Source organism: Drosophila santomea, chromosome X, assembly GCF_016746245.2.
Source record: "Drosophila santomea strain STO CAGO 1482 chromosome X, Prin_Dsan_1.1, whole genome shotgun sequence".
NCBI lineage: Eukaryota > Metazoa > Arthropoda > Insecta > Diptera > Drosophilidae > Drosophila > Drosophila santomea.
In genome coordinates this window covers 15140085-15158636 of record NC_053021.2, presented here as the reverse complement: position 1 = coordinate 15158636, position 18552 = coordinate 15140085, and the positions used below count along the sequence as shown (strand labels likewise).

At 46.7% G+C, this 18552-nt stretch overlaps 3 protein-coding genes across 5 annotated transcripts; all 3 read right to left on the bottom strand.

The window, feature by feature from the left end:
* Window positions 1–349: 349 nt before the first annotated feature.
* On the bottom strand, window positions 350–2454 carry LOC120457126 (serine protease gd). 3 transcript variants are annotated; one of them, XM_039644361.1, is made up of 5 exons: window positions 2160–2454; window positions 1954–2113; window positions 1724–1883; window positions 1077–1634; window positions 350–1016 (listed from the first exon to the last, which is right to left on the bottom strand). In XM_039644361.1, exons 1-5 carry the CDS (start codon window positions 2370–2372, stop codon window positions 503–505), a joined length of 1605 nt encoding a protein of 534 aa, XP_039500295.1. In that variant the 5' UTR covers window positions 2373–2454; the 3' UTR covers window positions 350–502. The 3 variants fall into 3 exon arrangements, with proteins under 3 accessions (XP_039500295.1, XP_039500296.1, XP_039500297.1); XM_039644362.1 differs by having other exon boundaries at window positions 1954–2104; XM_039644363.1 differs by lacking the exon at window positions 350–1016 and having other exon boundaries at window positions 1279–1634; window positions 1698–1883; window positions 1954–2104; window positions 2160–2448.
* Window positions 2455–2693: 239 nt separating this feature from the next.
* Window positions 2694–3599, bottom strand: LOC120456020 (protein twisted gastrulation). The gene has a single exon (XM_039642584.2). It carries the CDS (start codon window positions 3578–3580, stop codon window positions 2828–2830), a length of 753 nt encoding a protein of 250 aa, XP_039498518.1. The 5' UTR covers window positions 3581–3599; the 3' UTR covers window positions 2694–2827.
* An 834-nt stretch (window positions 3600–4433) lies between these two features.
* LOC120455419 (cell wall protein AWA1) lies at window positions 4434–18485 on the bottom strand. Its single transcript, XM_039641568.2, has 7 exons — window positions 17928–18485; window positions 8884–9256; window positions 8614–8747; window positions 7592–8552; window positions 7100–7471; window positions 5559–5816; window positions 4434–5281 (listed from the first exon to the last, which is right to left on the bottom strand). The coding sequence occupies exons 2-7, from the start codon at window positions 9229–9231 to the stop codon at window positions 4793–4795; spliced, it is 2562 nt and encodes an 853-aa protein (XP_039497502.1). The 5' UTR covers window positions 9232–9256; window positions 17928–18485; the 3' UTR covers window positions 4434–4792.
* Between the last annotated feature and the right edge of the window lie 67 nt (window positions 18486–18552).

Here is an 18552-nt window from a genome sequence, read left to right as displayed (position 1 = left end):
GGGTGTCCAGGTGTCCGTGGGTGAACGCCACTCAGACGGGCAGGCCGCCCACTCCGGATATTGACAGCTTCCTTTGTTCACGAGCGCCAGCACACTGATAACAAAGGTGTGGCAAATGTTACTATATATCAATTAAGTTTGCTATCATCAAACATACCTGTGATTCTCTCTGTATACATGTTTCCTTTGGGTGGTCGCAAGAATTCAAATATTAAGATTTTAATGTTGTTAATTTGGTGTTCATTTGATTCAAAAGTCTAACGATTCTATAGGAAACTTCCTTTTGGCTTTCCCGTGCCATAATTTATTATATGAATTGCCTTACTGTCTTAAATAAAAGTAAAACTGAAATGCCATAATCATTCACAAGTTTCTGTGCGAAAACTAGAAAGTAAACCGATATTCGCTAATTACTCCGAGTAACTTTTTCCCATCGCCATGCCCAAGGGGCTATCACAGCGCTTACATACAAATGCGTTCCCATACGCATTTAGGATGTGATTTATATTACGAAGGCCGTGATCCAGTCCAGAAACTTGGCCACGTCGGCATATATGATGTACTGGTTCTTACAGCAAAGCTTATGGCTAGATTCCGGATCCGTTGACTCTACGGCGGGCAGCGCCGCTGACACTGTGCCACGCAGCATCCAGCGATTGTTCCGGCGGATGAAAAGCCCGGCCCCCGATATGCCGGTGTAAATGCTGGCACCACTCTGATGCGTATCTCGTTCCTCCGCCTGGATGCCGGCGCAAAATGTTCGATTTGAGGATAGGCTGCGAAAGTGGGCATTGGCCCGAAAGCATTCGGCATTGCCGACAATGGGTGCCTTTATTACCTTGGGTGCACTGGCATCGGTGGACTTCTTGCCCGGTAGCCCCGACAACAGCTTCTGATCTTGGGTACTGTTCGATCTGTCAAAGCTCCAGCCGATGACGATGCCCCGCTCGCCCACAATATACTCCGTTTTGCTGGAACCAGACCACAGGCAAGCGGGCCGAATAAAGGTGTTAAATCTGCAAGGAATGTAATAAATTTTACGTATTAAGATTGATTGAATATATAAACAGACCCACCGAACTTCGTTCTTGAGTATAATCACTGCGATATCCGCATCGTAGCTGCTCAGCTGACTGTTAAAGTCGGGATGAATGTAAATGCCATCGACGGGAGCGGCCAGAGATCCCTCCTCGTTCCAGTTCTTCAAATTGTGACGGCCCAGAAAGACGAGCACCTCGTTGGATGTGTAGCGTTTGTTGAACAACTTGAAGCAGTGCGCCGAGCTGATTACCACGCGTCCCGAGACCAGCGATCCACCACACTGAAAGTCCAGGGAAGTCAGGTTGTTCACATAGATAGCCGCTAGCCAGGGCCACGATCCCCTGGTGATCGATGGCAGGCTATCAGCGCCATCGCTTTCTATCGCTTCTGCATCCGCTTCCGATTCGTCCACAAACTGATGCTCAAGGCCATCATCTTCGTCGTCATCGACAAAAACTGGCGCTGTGATGTCGTCGGAGCTCTTTGGATCCCCGTTTTCGCCATGAAGTGGTTCCGTTCTTTGGGACAAGTGAAAGTCCAGTTCCCTGTCGATGCGTCCGCAAATCTCCTTGGGCGCGTGGGCAAAGGGTTTTCTACAAAAGCGGACATTAAGTAACGAATGAATGTCACGATCGTGTGTGTGTGTTTTAACCGACCAAAATCCGGATATCCGGATGCATACTTCTTGAACTGGATGTGCGGCGTACTGGGTGGCTTGTCGATCGTTTTTCGCACCTCCTCCTCCTCGTCGGGATCCAGCAACAGGGAGCTCTTCTTATCCGGTATGAAAGACAACTTCCTGATGTGCTCCAACTGGATTTGGGTCATGAAGATGCTGTGCTCTGTGGTGCGGGCAAACAAATCATGGGTTAAATCGTGTGCTCCGTGCTCCCGAGTTCCGTGGATACGCACCGCCGGATCCAAAACAGATCACATGATTGTTGGCCGACATGAGGAGCAATTTGGGCGGGAAGTGATGCTTGGGAAAGCGGATCTTGTACAGAACCGGGGCATTGTGTGTAAACTTGCCGCGTGTAAGTAGCTCGATTTCGCCCAGATAGTTCTGTGTGTACTAATTACTATAAGATAACAACTGGATGGCACTATTCCTCTATTACCGTCGTGGGCTTGCCCCGCATCGAGAGCGTCACCCGGATGTGGAGCGGCTGGTGGCCATCCGGACTGCGCACGGCCATCAGGCCGAACCATTCGCTGCCGTCGAAGCGGTACTGAAACACCTTGGGGCACGGACTGATCGGCATTCCCTGGGCGACCGCCTTGGATACGTGCTCGATGCAGAGGATCAGGATCGCCGCCAGGTGCAGCCTCATTGTTAATGTCTGGGAATGCCCGGATTCCGGATGAAAATGCTCTTTCACTCCAAAACAAACGTAAACAATGCCGTGATCTCGATCGAAGCTTTGACGGTCCGGGAACGCTGTGTGCATTTTATACCCCAAAACAGCGTTGCCGGACCAGCAAAAATGAGGGAAATTTCCACAAACGTTATCCTTTAAATTCTAAAATTTCCCATTTGAAATTATTTCAAAATTTATTAGAGTAATTTCTTGTTAAATACGAGTAAAACTAACAAGGCATTTTATCCTTTAAATTCTAAATTCTCTTGTTATTATTTCAAAGTTTATTAGAGTAATTTCTTGTTTAATTAGAGTAAAACTAGCAAGGCATTTTGTATTTTACAAGGTTATTTACAAAGCGATCGTTTAGCAATGATGATCAAACTCCAAATGGGAGAAACCGCATTTATTTGAAATTGTCTGATTTATTAGGAAAATTCATCCTCCTCGCCGTAGCCCCATTCATCCTCGAGCTCCTCGTTGCCAAAGAATCGCTCCAGATCCTGTTCGGCCTCCGCCGGCACGGTATCGGCGGTGAGCAACTGGTCCTGATCCTCCGGACAGCCGCGGCAGCGACTCTCGTTGATTCCGTAGTTGAGGCAATTCTCGCCGACGCACTCGCAGCATCCGTCGTGGAACCATCGATAGCTACTGGCGCCCATGCTCTCGCACTGCTGCCGGCACTTGTTCGCCCGGATGCACGAGTTCACATAGATGACCGTGCACAGGGTGACACTTGCGGAGCCAGCATTTCCATTGCCATTTCCATTGCTACTTCCGGTTGCGGCATCACCGCCTTGAACGCGCTGCTTGAAGCCGGCACGCATGGAGAACCGTATGGTGGACCAGCCCTCGTCATCCTCGGCGGTCAGGGTGTCGAACAGCTCGGGCACACCCTCAATGTCCCCGATCTCCGAGCGTGGTGTCAGCGAGGGCAGGGCATCCTTGTGCTTGGGACACATGTCCAGGCAGCCACAGCACTCGATGTACAGTTCGCCGAGGCAATTCAGGCAGTCCTTGCAGCAGTGGCAGTCATTCAACTTGCACTGACAGCTCTGGGTGATGAGGCACTTGGACACCACCGATCCGCAGACCACCTCGTTGCAACCATCATCGTTGGCCAAGGCCGCCAACGGAGCGAATCCAAGGAAGAGGACGACGGAGTAACACAGCAACTGCATTCTGTTCGAGATCTCGCTGCCTTCTGATGCATTATGCAGGATTGCGGCATGCCTTTATATATATTACATATACTATCATCCAGATGGCCAGGTAGCGAGCTCATCCTCACCACAATCCACTAATCCACTCGCTTGAGGACAATCAGGTAGTGGCCCACAGGAGGCCCACTGGTCATTTAAAACCATTTAGTTGCTACTCCCCCAATAAAATGGCCCAAAATAAAGGATGATCCTGCCAAAATACCATCACTTTTAAGGCGATTTCTGGGACTTTGGCACTTTGAACACAGGTAATGTAGCTATTGACTAATATGAACCGCCATAAAGTAAGCCAATTAGGTAACATAAATAAAGTCCTCTTCTTAAACCTACATACAACTTAACCGCAAACAGGTATTATTTGTGGCATGGTTTTAACAGGTAATGTTTTGGCCAAAAAGCAAAATCTACATAACTTGCCTAAATAGATAGCAGCTGTAAGAGAAGTGTCAATCGATTGGAAATTGAATTACGAGTTAGACAAGATTTGACATTCCATACTTGTATTAAAACACTGATAACAAGGATACCCATTTAAGCTATTTGTGAGATTTGGCAAGAACTTGTTTTTTGCAATTTAGTTGCCCCTTTTGATTGGGTGCGTGCCCCAATTAATTAAAAGTGTCTGCGGAGACTTATTCTCGCTCATATCAATCCCCATTATCACTATCACTTGAGGCGTACACGGAGAACACGCCCGATATCTTTACGGCTCTAATGTAATTGGGATTTGGCCGACTCTGTGTGCCAGCTGACGCAAGCAGCGAAATATTTTCATTTCCTTATCAGTTTCAGGTCTAAACATAAGTTAGATATTCACACACGTTTATTTATATACATATCTAGAGCCGGGGTATAAGGTACATATGCTTTATTGGAAACACACACACTCTCTTGCCCGTCGGTTATTTACAGTGTTTGTTAAATAATAGCAACTAGTGACACAATATTTCCAACAAATCGTCATAAAATATAGTACAAATTAGATGTAAACAAATAAAAAAAAAAAAGAGTGATATAAAGTAATGGATATGGTAGATATGCATATGCATATTGCCTATGCAAAACCGCTGCACGTCCGATTTTTTGTACTCTCCGTGTTGATTTTCACACAAAATCATCGAGCATATTGCACAAAAGTAGTAATCGCTATGATCCCGATCCCGATCCCGATCAGTTGCCGAACTTGATGGACTTTTCCGCGTGGTGGGCTGATCCATGATTGAAGCTGGCGCTGCTCCGACTGCTTCCATTCTTCAGTATCCCATTGGATGCGGGCTCTCCATTCGTTTTGCGCAGCGTTTCCCGTTTCGTCGTCGTCCGCTGATCTCCGTACTCCCCAATGGTCACGGTGCCCAGTCGCAGGGTTCGCCGCTGCTGCTGGCTGGTGGCCACATCCCGTCCAGAAACCGCACCGCTTCCAGGCGGCGGCGATCGCAGCTGGACGGCATCGTAGTCGGGCTGGGGCGTGGCTGGTGGTCGGAATCCGCCCACACTGATGCTGGCACTGCGCATGGGCGACATGGGCTGCTTGACCTTGGCCAAGCTGCCGTTGCCCAGTCCATTTCCACTTCCGTTTCCGTTTGCCGCTCCGTTTCCGGTCATCAGCTTGAGCTGCTGCGACGGCATCTGCTTTGTCTGCGGATTGGCGAACTGTGGCGGCTGCAAAACAGTTGCGAAATCATTTAGATGCAAAAACTATTAAGTACATTTATAGCCATTCAGCATTTATAGCCACTAAAGGCGTGGCACCGCAGAAAAGCTATGATTTTTAATGTTGACGTTTTGAGATAAAGACGTTTAAGATTTGAATTTCGAATTTGGTGGGAGGTAGTTTTATTGATAGCTGCAAAGCTGGCTTAATCATATATCTTGGGTCATAGGTCATAGCTCTGCTGGCCTATTGGGTGGGTAACTCGGACACGGATCATTCGCTTACCGGTGGCGGCAGTTCCGGCGACCCATTGCCATTCGCCGTATGGACTCCGTTCTGTTGCTGCAGGCGATTGTTGCTACTAAAGTTGCCCATGTGGCTTGTGTTGCCTGTGCTGCTTGTGTTGCTTGTGTTGCTTGTGTTGCTTGTGCTGCTTGTGCTGCTGTTGCTCCTGTTGCCGCTGAAGCCATTGCTGTTGATACTATTCCGATAACAGCTCTCATCCGGCATAATCGAGGTGCGTTTCAGCGTTTCACCGCGCTCCTGCAAAACGAAAAAAAAAGAAGAACCAATTAGCAGACTAGCAGTAGATCAAATTAGAGTGCATGCTAGTCCCTGAAAATACCTGGTAGGTGGACATGGTCACCAGGGGACGACCCATGCTAACTGGCCGCATGGTGGGCATGGCACCTGACCCCTCCCCGCCACCCCCGCCACCCGCTCCACCGTTTTTCACGCGCAGCAAACTCATTTCCTCCGGCCGTAATGTGATCTATCCGCCAGCGAACTCTTGCCAAGACTGGACAACTTCGGCGACGCAATTTGGTTCATCGTTCATCGTTCAGCGGCCGACGGACGACGGACGACGGGACGACTCGTCGATTAGATAAAGCCATTGAGGGGTAGTCACTGAACAGTCAGCTCCAAAATATACCCATTCACCCCACCTGTTTACTTTTGGCCATTTGCTGTTTGCCCGACTTTGTTTTGGTTTCTCCAACATGCTCCACTCTCTCTCTCTATCTCTCATTTGGCTGTCTCTCTCTCTCTCATTTGGCTGTGAGTCATTTGCCCAGTTTGGCTGATGGTGCGGAACTCTGGCCAAAATTGGCCTGGAGTCGCTGAAGAGCGGAGAGCCCTTGATAACAATGTGAGTGTCATTGGGCAAACGCAAAAATTTGATTGATTTTCGCGGAACTGCAAGTGTTCCGTCATCCAAAAACATTAAGCTGACTGCGATTGCCGTTTAAATATAAAACACAGTCAATACTGATATGTTTGATTAGGAAATTTATACTTAATTAAGTAAAAGTATATATACGAGTGGCTAAAACGATTAACCAATTACTAATTATGGCCAAATTCGATGGATGCACCAAGTCGCATTGACCATTGGCTCACTGACTGATCCTAATCAGCGGCACATGCTGCCCAGTTATATGGCCCATGCAATCTGGGCTTATCGATTTGGCCGATAAGAAGCCATCACCAAGTTATAATGAAGCACTAACCACCCCACTTGCCCCCTCAACTGCTAGTGCCACAAGTGGGCAGCTACTTGAGTTGCTGCTCGGTTGGGTAATAGCAGCGATCAACAATGGTTTGGGAACGGGTGTCTTGGGATGGGAAGGGTTTACGAGGGGGGCACCACTACCACTGGCCCACGACAAGTGCAGTCGGTGGAGTTGGCGCTGGCTCTCTTGACCTTTGCGAGTAGCCGACTATCAATGGACTGGCGATGTGACTGCTGCGTTTTTGAACTGTTGCTGCTAGTTGATGTTGCTGCTAGATGATGTTGCTGCTAGTTGATGTTGCTGCTTGCTCACCTTGTGCTCGCTCTCATGGAACCCGTTCCTGAACATTCGCTGGTGCGCCCGCTTGAATTCGTCCATCAGCGCCGTGTGCTGATCTCCGCCAGCGCCACTTGAGCCACTGGAACCACTTGAACCACCTGCCCCTCCAGCTCCTCCGGCGCCTGGCAAATTGCTGATGCGTTCGCTGCCCTGCAATGTTGCAGCCACGCCAGCAACATTCGCCCGCTGGCGATGCGACACTTGGCCGCCGGAGCTGCAGCTGCGGTGCCCTCCACTTCCACTTCCAACTCCATTTCCATTGTGGCCCGTCAGCTGGCGATCCACGTTTCCATTTCCATTCACATCCCGATCTCGATCTCGATTGTTGCGCTGCTGCTGCTGCTTCTGCAATGATTCCAATTAGTTGCTGGTGGAGCAATCTTTCATGGTGCACTTAAAAAAACGAGTGTCACCTCAGAGCGACATTTATAGGTTTAAAGTTTAAATATATATATTCTATAATACCTCTTTGCGCTTCTTGAGCTCCTCGGTTATGGCACTGGAGAGACTGCTGCCCACTGAGCCACTGGCATTGGCTCCTTCATTCATCGCCGGCGGCGGTGGAGCAGGTGCAGCGATGACTCCTCCTGATCCTGATCCTGTTCCAGAAGATCCAGCAGATGCAGCAGAACCGCCTGCTAATCCCATGCCGGAACCAGAGGAGTTGACCGGCCGCAGATGGCTGCGCTTCATGGTGGTTGAGTTGCGGGTTGGATGCGATTGTGACTGCTGACTGCGACCGGAAGTTCCGCTGGCCGAAGATGCGGAACCCGAAACGGAACTGCCACCGGAACTGGCTATATATGTGTTGTTTATGGATGTGCCATTCTCCGTCAACTTGATGATGGTCCTGTTCATCTGCTTGTGCACCTCGACGCCCTGCGACCAATTTGGACTACCTGCCCCATGTCCGGCTCCAACTGCTCCAACTGCTCCACCTGCTCCGGATTCCTCCCTGACCGCCGTCAAACGCTTGGACTTGGCGTCCGCCCAGCAAGGACTCTGATCGCCGGTCACCGAACTGGCGGAGCTATTGTAGCCACTGGATTCACCCGGAAAGAGGTCACATCCGGCCGCCGTGCGCACCACCATGTCCAGTTTGCTGCTGCTCTTCATCACGGCGACGGCCTCGCTGAAGAGCACGTCCGAGAAGTCGATGCTGTTGACGCTGAGGATCTGGTCACCCGGCCGCAAGCCCGCCTCCCGGGCCACACTCCGCTCCTTGGTGAACTGCACAAAGATGCCCGGCTTCCACTCGGGACCCTTGCAAATGCCCAGTCCCAGCTTCGTCCTGGGCGCCACATGGAGCACCACACTGATGTCCCGGCTGGCACCGCGTCGCTCGCCCTTGAAGGAACTCTCCGAGGGAGTGCCACTTACGCTGGGCAACTTCACCACGCTCCACGACAAGCGTTCCTCTGGTTGGCTAAGATGTTGTATACCTATTAAATCCAATTTCGCATTGTCTAAAACTAAGTTGCACTTACTCTCTGACAGGCAGCATTCCCACACCGCGCACTTTCAGGGTGACCCGATCCTGGCCAGCCACCAGTTGGATGAACTCCTTGTGCACGGCATCGTCCAGTCGGAAGCCATTGATCCGCAAGATCTGGTCGCCAATCTGCGCGAGAAAGCAGTGCGTAAGTGGAAGACCTCGCCCTGGAATCCGTCACGTAGTGCTAGTGCTACGTGATCGGAATTTTCGATTGATCCACTGGTTGCCCCAGTGACTCAGTGACCCACTACTTGCTACTCACCCGCAGACCCTTTAGCTGCGCCTCGCCGCCGTGCTCCACGTGGGAGACAAAGAAGCCGGTGCCGTGTTCCCGTCCGCCGCGCACCGTGAATCCGTAGGTGCTGCCCCTTTCCGGTCCGCCGACCAGGAGGCGCCTCTGATGCGGCCGCACCAGGCGCAGAACGCGGAGGCGGGAGCTCGCAGGTATGGCGCACCACGAGGAGGCCGCCGTGGTCGTCAAGGTCATCACATCGCTGGACGCCGAACTGGTCGTCGATCCCTGCATGCTGCTGCTGCAGTCCGTCGACGCCGAGTTGGTCAGCGATGCGGATGTGGACATCGAAGCCGAGGCTGCTGTCATCGCCATCATAATGCGGATATGTCTTCACAGGCAGCTGCAGCAAAAGGAAAACAAAATTTAATATATAATTTATATTTACAATATAAAATGTTAGATTCTTTCAAACGAACTCCGAAGTCAAGACATAACTACTCCAAATGTGATCACCGATGTCTAAAGGTTTTAATCTATAGGTTTTAGTTTCATTCTAGATATTATAGCTTATTATCAGTCAGAAAACGAAGTGAAGTTGAGTTGCCAAAAAGCGAATTAAGTGGATGCCGTGCGAAAGTTGAAGAAAGTGGGGAGTGTCTTCCCCCTTCTCGAAAAATAATGTCCGATTCGCGACGTGAACAGCCTGACAAGTAATAACGCAGAAGACACAAGTATGTACATACATACATATATGTATATACTATGTACATATGTATAAATAAAGTGAGCAAAACTTGAACTTGCAATCGAAAATTTGCCGAATTGGGTCACACGCATCGGCAGAGGCGGTGCTGCTGGTGGTTTGTCTACACTGAGCGAATTTTTGTGCTACGAGAGCGTAGTAAGCTCATAAGCAGGTGTTGTTTAGTGGGAAAACAAATACAATGAAATGCAAATAAAATAAAATAATAAAATTAAATAAAATAAAATAACAAAATAAAATGAAAATACAAATTGATTATAGAGTAGAATATTTTAAAAGAATGCAAACCATGTATAGTTTCCATTTGGATAACAACTATTTATTTGGGAATATTTCTTGTTGGTCCCTAGTTTTTTCGCGCGGTGTAGAATTGGTGCTGGCGGTGCCTGCTTTCACGCACCACTGCCACCAGTTGGTGGAGCTTGCGAGTTGGTAAGCCCAGAGATCTGAGGCGATTTACATTCACTGCCGCCGCCGTCGCATAATTTCACTTTTTCACGTAATTCTACGCTTCACTTGCAGTCAGAAAAACAACAACAAAAAAAAGAGCAAAAGAAACTGGGGAAAATTATAGAAATTTATTATTGAAATTATGCGACTGCCCCCGCCGGGCCTTGCATTATGCACTTCGATTTGGAGCGAATCAGCTATTTGTTAGCTGCTCCAGCTGCCACATAAATCATTCGCTTCGCCAAAGTTCAACTCACTTACCAGCGACCCGAAGACAATATATATATGTATATATATGTATATATTCGAGGGGAAGGGGAAAAGGTGGAGGTGATGCCAAGATGTGAACCCAAATTGCCTCAGTTACCCACTTACGGCGCACCACTGACGCAAGTGGCAATTACTTGGATCAAAACATTTATAATTGCCCGCCGCCTAATAGCAAAATGGAAATATGAATCGGAATTTTGAATTGCAATCCGAATGGGAAAGATATAAATCATTCGATAATCGGACGCTGGTTGCTATGGGTATATGGCGAAGGAAAAGTGTGTCGAATGGAAAGATAATTGCACATAGCATAATATAGAATTGGGTTATGTGAGCAGGCTGATTTAATACCCATTAAATCAACGAAAGTTGAAATAGGTGAAGTGACCGATTTTCATCGAGTTATTATTGAATTGTGTCATCAAAATTAAAAGAGGGGATTGCTGTCATCTGAATTAATTGTTAAAGATAGATAGTTACATACATAGTAGTTAGATTTGCAATCACTTATTAATAACCAACATCTTTGGCTGTTAATTAAAAACTCCAAGGGGTCTGTCTTTCAAAATAGATTTTAGTGGCTGTAACTTGCAGTATGTTATGAACACTTAACTTAAATAAGGTGCGCTAACTCGCCAGGATTTCTCAATGAAATATTCATAACTAAAGCCAATCGTACTTACAACTGAAAATACCTTGGCTTATTGAATGAAGCCAGTCGACGACTTTCGAGACATTGAATTGGATTGAAGTATGCTGCATTCAACGCACATCCGCTGGCAATTTGACATCGCAGCTATTCCGCCGATTAGCGACAATTATCGGTGGTTAAGTTCAGACCCAGACCCAAATACCTGCACTTTTATCTCGATAATGGAGGAGTTTCCCGACCCGCCAGACAAAGATCTCGTTCAGCGCTGTCGATGAAAAGCGGCAGCATGCAACCAGCAAACCAGCAACACAATCAACCTGCAACCTGCAACCTGCAACTTGCAACATGAAACTGACAGACGGCAAGCTGCAGCACCGCTCCCTTTTCCTTTCGACAGTTAATAACAATAGAAAGAGTGTAATAATAATAATAATGATAATCTCTTTCTGTGGCCGCCACGAATTATTTGGCAGTTACAATTAAGTTTCGACAAACAACTGCAGCGGCGGCAAGAAAGCGGCAGCCAAAACAAAACCAAAAAGGCCAACATCTCTGACGGCCTTTCACCTGTTGAATGTCGAAAACAAAAAGCAACTGCCTCACCGCTCGATTCCCCCGTTTGACCCCTCTCTTGACCCCTGCAATTAGTTCTAATGAGTTGCTGTTGCTGCTGCGGCATCTACAACTTCCTGTCACGCCTCAGATATCCACCTTTCCCCGCGCTTTTATTTCTTTTTTTTTCCCCACCGTGTTGACACTTTCCGTTCGGTTTCCGTTTGGCAATTGCTCAGCTTTTGCTTACACTTTAATTGAAAAAAGCAAAAAATAAAAAACTAACTACAAAGCAAGAGAGAAATAACAAAAAAATAACAAGCCTTGACCACTGGCTGATTTGGATTTCCATACGAACTTCATGCTCGGCAGTTCCTCGGAAATGTGCGAAGAAATTTTCTCGGCCACGGCTGAAAAAAAACAACAAGTAAAAATCTGTTTTTATCGCCTTGTTTTCTGTGTTTCGGTTGCGTCTTCTTAGGCAGCTGAAATGTAGTAATTATTTGTGGACATGACTTTCTCTGCACATATGCATATAGTCTGGCATATAGTCAGTTGTCCAGCTTCCAGTTGGGCATTTTCCATCTAGACTTTTAGTGCCCTGCCTTCTTTTTTTTTGGTTTTTTTTGTTAGCGGCTCACGTAGCAGTACGATGTGTTCTCCGCATTTCATGTGCGTGACAAGCGCGTTAAGTGCTTTCCCATTTGGTTCGAGATGGAGATTCGTTGGACTCGCATTAACATCGGGTTCTCCATAAACTGATAATCACGCCCGACTTTTGTTTCAGTTCTTCGATTGCAGCTCGCAATTTCACTCGAAATTGTGGAGTCATGATCGAGGGAAAGTCGTAAAGGTCCGCTGATCGATCGCGTTCTATGTGTCGCATGGGTGTCAACGCGTATTGAATGATTTATAGTCCTATTCGCCTAGTTGCGTTCAAATAATAGCCCATTTACACTGAAGCATTTTCACGCAAGATGTCTGGAATACACACACACATTACATGCACACTCAATTAATCAAAGTTTGGATAATGCTTTGCTGTAAACACTATTGAATAGAGTAGCGCGCTTTTCTAGGAAACCGCATTTATCGAAGAAACATTTTAGTTAAATTATATAAGGTAGCTCATTAGATACACTGCAACAGTTGTGTGCAATCTTTGCCATAAATTATCCAAAAGTCAAGGGCGATTGACAAACGCTTGATGTTCACTTGGCTAATCTTTCAATCAGCGTCTTCTCGCAGAGGGAGACATCCATTAAGCATTCACTCCGTGCCATGTCGAATTCCGTAGCGCTGGATCGTCAAAATGACTTATCTCGCGTTCGTTGCCTAAGTCTTTCGATTCACAGATTGCCGCAACGAGGGAAACATGGGTTTGCTGTTGCTGTTACTGTTACTGTTGCTGCTCTGCTTTGCTTTGCCTGTAATTACGAGTTCATTGGGCATGATTTAATTGGCCACAACACAAAATGGAAATATTTGCACGTATGCATGCAGCATTTCTCCATATTTTCACATTTGAATAGGCAGGAGCAGCAGCTGCTGAGCGAAATTACAATAAATAAAAGAGAAATTTCTGTCGAATTTGTCGTCCGTTGGACGAGACACACGTGTGCGCCTCAATTGCTTATAGCTTGTGTATCTTGCATGTGGCACTTTTGCATGTGGCACTAGTGTTGTTGCTGATGCTGCTGCGACTGATGATGCGCACCTGTGCCCAGGCTTTTACTTCCGCCGCGGCAATCAGGCAAACGCACGACTGACAACGTGACAAATTGTCGATAATCTAAGCAGCATCCTCTGCTGCAGCTGCCGTCTGCCGTCTGCTGAAGCATTTTTCTGGTGAAAACGCCGCTTGCCAAGGCTTATCGCCAAATTTGCAAGCAATGTCAAACGTGGGTTATGCCACCGAGGAGGATGCGCCGTCGCCATAATCGTGATGCAGCGCCTCGGCAACTCCATAAATACCAAATGCGGCTGTCGTGCGCAAGGAAGCCAATGGCAACAGGCAACTGGCAACAGGCAACTGGCGACCAGCATCCACAATCCAGCAACTTGCAACACGGCTGGCTGGGAATCTGCTCCTTCGTCTGGAGAAAGCGCCTTGTGCACTTTTACTCTGGCTCATTTTAATTGCAGAACATTAACAGCGATGTGTGGGGGTTAAAGGAAGGTGACTACGTCTGTGTCGTCTGCTTTCACCTTCAGCCAATTAAGTGCAGCTTATGCAACAGCCGCCAAGGATTGCTTCACACAACGGACACAAGAGAAAGGGCAAGGCACCGCAGCATCTGCAACATCTGAAAGTATGCAGCTATTTCCAAATATACTAATGTAAGAATGGATAATCTAGAAACAGTTTCCGCCTTCGAAACAGCCAAATATACAATATTTGTGGCCACAATTCAATGGAGTTTGTGTGGCAGCGTAAAGCGCTTTGCGTGTGTGTGGCAATGGGACACAGCCAAAAGCTGGGGTGAAACCCTCGGCTGGCAAAACAATTTAAATTTTGCGCTTCAAATCATTCCGAGTTTGATTGCGTGCAAGATGAGCTTGCCACCGCTGCCTGCCGCCGCCTCTCATTTGCCTGATTGCGTCAGCTGGAAATTGGCACTCACAGCAGCCAGCAACACCAACCACATCAACTAAATTCCCGCCCAGCAGCTGCACAATGGGCAAATGGCAGCATTGACGCTGTTTACTTTTGGCTGCCCACTGTATTTTTTGGCGGCGAAATGCAACAGCAGCAACACTTGAAACACTAGACACACACTACAAAAACACTGCAGACGACTAGCTGCAACATCATCGGTGGCAAGCTGCAACAATCGCATCATCAGGCGATGCCGTTGCTGCTATTGAACTTTTGCTATTTGGCCAAGATTCCCACACACCTGCTGCAGCATTGAGTTGTTGTTGCAGCTGCGACTTTAGTTGTTGTGGTTGTTGTTGTTGATGCTGCCACCCACTTGCAGCGTGTGAAACGTTGAACAACTTTGTGTCCAAGGCGTGACACGAAACTTTGTTTCAAGTACGTTTGCCGTGTGTTGTGAAGCCCTGCAGCCAAATGATGGGTGCCGCTTAAAAAAGCCAAGAAAATAATGATGAAAAAAAATCAAAAAAACAGCAGAGGGTGTTGCAAACGGGGTAAATGACCGCTGATGGCGGCAAAAATTGAATTGTTTTGCATAAATTGATGTTTCACCGTAGCCGTCCGTTTTCAGTTTCGGTTTCGGTTTCGGTTGCAATTGTGTCTGTTTGCATTCGAGGGTGTTGCTTTTAATTGAAGTGCCATGCTGTCCCGTTCCCACTCAAATACACTGTTATAAAAAAGATAAGGTCACTTTGCAATGAACATTTGATATGTGTTGAATAGTTACTAGATTTTTTCCAGTGCAACTGTGTTTGATTTCCTAATACATTTGAATCGCCAAACAAACAGTTGAAAAGAGACCGCATATTTCCCATTCGACTTTGTTCATTATTTACCTAATGAATATGACAAAAAATTAAGCTGACAATGGGTAGCTGATATGCTGATATTATTACTGTTGTTATTATTATTTTTTTCCTGTGTACCCCCTTACCGCAATCCCTTTTTTTTGTCCAAGTTGCCCACGCGAAACAGCTGCCCAAACTCAACGAAGGCGAAGGAGATTCAGCTGCAGTTGGAGATTGGAGATGGAGCCACAGCTGGCGGCCCAGCTGCCACTTCTGGGTATTTTTCCGTGGGCGCAGGAGAGGATTGGCGGCGGAGCAAACTGGATTGGCTGGGCGCGGTTTTGGTCGAAGCCATCTGCAGATCATCACCTTCTTGCCACAGCGAAAGTTGCAGCGAAATCTTTGCCGACGAATTCTAGAGCATCACAGCCACTAATACCCATTGCTACCCTGTATCTTTGGGACTGCATTTCTAAGACCCTCTTTCTTTCTACCAGATGTATAATTTTTCACTTAAAGAAGACATCCCACTGTTAGAATGTTGAGAATTTCCGTTTGTCTAAGCTAATTTATATGAAAATATTTTCCGCAAACACGCCATTATGTTAATAATTACTTTAGAAAAAACATAACTTAAGAATTTATGCAAAGTAAAGGATTGAGAAAAATCATGAGAAACCCTAATTACCGTAGCGAAATACAAAACAGTGAGCAAACGTTTACTTTTCGCTAATTTAGCAACGGTTGCCAGTGGGTTAAGTTGGCTAAAAGGCTTATCCTATGCCACAAATGCCAGTCTTGGTAGACGCGGTAGATGCGGTAGACTCGGCAGACCTGGTGGAAAACCCAACCAGTCCAAGAGTCGCCGCCAAATGTCCGTCCTTCTGTTTTGTCCGCCAAGTCCGCCTGGCAAAAATGCCATCTGAGGCTAACTGGGCGGCGAGGCGAACTGGTTGCCCAGGCCGTTTGCTGCACCGAAAATATTTGGGAAAGCTTTCAAAGAGTTTTTTGATAGAAATTAAATTGATAAAATAGATAACCAGTTTGGGAATAACGAAATAAGCAGAAGGAATATTAATTAAACATGTATCTTTAGGATATAAAACAAGTTTTAGGCTTAACACATTATAGTATAATCCTGAAAAATGATAATTATTATGAAACCATTAAAGGATTAATAGCAAGCATATGACATATTTCCATCGAGCTACATGTAGTGCATATCTGCTGCCCAAGGATTTTCTCCGTGTGTGGTGCAGCTGGTGGTGCGGTGGTTCGAATTACAAAAGGAGCTGAGTGGAGTGGAGCCGGGTTTCAAGTTAGCCTGGGCAGCCGAAGGCAGCGGCGGCAACCGTTTTTTGCCTCATTGCTTTTTATTATAATTTCAATTTTGTGTATCTATGAGATACGCGCAACGTGAATTGGCATTTTCCATTTGGCAATTTGCATGTGCAATGCAATGCGGGCAGCAAGATATGCAGTGAGATCCAGCAATCCAGAGATCCAATGACTCCAAGATCCCTGCCAAACAGTCCGGGTAATTAAAGAGCCATTAACGCCCCATCATCATGGGAATGGCTTGCAAATGCTGATGACGATGACGATGACAATGATGACGAGTATCTGCGATGACGCGGTGGTGGTGGTGATGATGGTGGTGCTGGTGATGATGGTGGTGCTGGTGATGATGGTGGCGTTGTCCAGGAAATGCAATTAACCGATTGGCCCACAAGCCGTGCTCATTGGAAAGTCGCCGTTTTGTGGGACTCTGTTTGTTGTTAGTTGTTTGTTGTAAACTATTTGCTGTTTGCTGGCCGAGCCACAAAGTGTGCCTGTTATTGTTATTGCCATGGCTTTAACCCACCGCAGGCCCATTGGCCAGGTGCTCACCAGGTGAGTGCCCGTCCGCGGCTCGAGTGTCCAAATTGCTGGCGGGGATTGCATAAGCGGCCCAGCCAAGATGCAATGATCAATCAGGCGGCCCAATCAGTTAGTTACCCAGTCCATCAATCATAACGAGGCCCTCGGTCGCTGGCTCATTTTCAAGGAAACCGCTGCTGCTGCGTAAACGATTCTACTACGGGCGGTCTTCGGTCTTCGGTCATCGAGAATCTCGTTTATCAGCCGCGAGGCGCACTCTTGGCACATATTTTCCTCTGACCATAGTTTTTCAATCCACCACAAGTCTAAGTACTGCTTTTCACATCAATATACCACGCGGGGTTTTAAATATTTCGAAATGCATTCAAAGCAGTTATGTTCATTAGCTAAGCACTCATCCTGTAGTAAGGAGTGATCATATTATGCTCGTAAAAACCTATTTTAATTCTATTAAGTTCTAGTAATCCCAACTATAGTATATTAAACTGGTAAATATACATCTGAACACATAGTTCTTGCCGTTGATGGATTCGTGACTTATTTCGGCGGTGAGAACTTTCTTATTTTCATTTCTCCAAATCTTCGCAATGAACTTCAAAGTATTTAGAGCAAATCTAACACGAAGATACAGCAATAACAGCAATAACAATAACAATAACAGGGGCAGCAATAACAAAAGGCAGTTGAAGGCCGACAATTAACGCGTTATTTATTAATATCTGAAAATTGTGTCGCCCGTTAAGCGGTTTACAGATGGCGGCTACCAAGACGACAATATAATGCCAACAATAACAGCCGAGACAAGGCATTAAGTTACATCTTCAAACACACACACTGTGCAGATGAGGACACCGAGAAATTGGGGTAAATACTCCAAATTGTATGGGACAAGATAAAAACCAAAATCATCATCATATTTCACATTCGGTAGCCGTGCATTTTGGCAACTATTTATTTTAGAATTTGTCTTAAGCATAAAGTCTTGTTAAGGAACTTATTCTCCCTGTGTACTTCGTGGTGGTGCATAGTTTGCGTATTTTATTTATTATTTTTTACCTCATTTGCGGTGCGGGCGTCCCAAGAAGAAGAAAAAGAAGAGCCTGAAGAATTCTCCGCACGAAGACTAGCAATTAGAGCGCGGCAGCAACAACAACAACAGCAACCACTCGCGCACACGCTCGCAGAATTCTTGCTGAATCGCGGATCTCGAAATCGCAAGCAAAAACAAAACAAAAAGCAGAAAAAAGCAACCGAAAAGCAAAGAGTCGCGCTGCACTTTACACTTTTGTGGCTTGAAGCGCTCAGGTGAGACAGGTGCAGCGTTTATTGTGCCCGCCAGCACTTTCAGCACTCTTTTTTCTGGCCCCAAAAATTGGAATAATGCACTCAAAAAACAAATGAAAAAAGCACACACGTTTATATTATATACATGTATTTTTTGAAGCCGGCTGCGTTGGCGATATTCTTTAATTCGAAGTATTTCAATCTCGAAATGTAGTCGTTATCAATGTATGTAGGTTTTCCGCTGTGACGACGTGAATCCCGCGAGAAGCGACGACAAATTGAAGCGGTAAATAAATTGGAGCCGTCGTCAAAGTGACCGCGCAACTGGAAAAGCTTAAGAAACCAAAAAGAAAAAAAGCTGTTGCCAAACCAGTTTTCCACACTGCGTTCGCTTTTG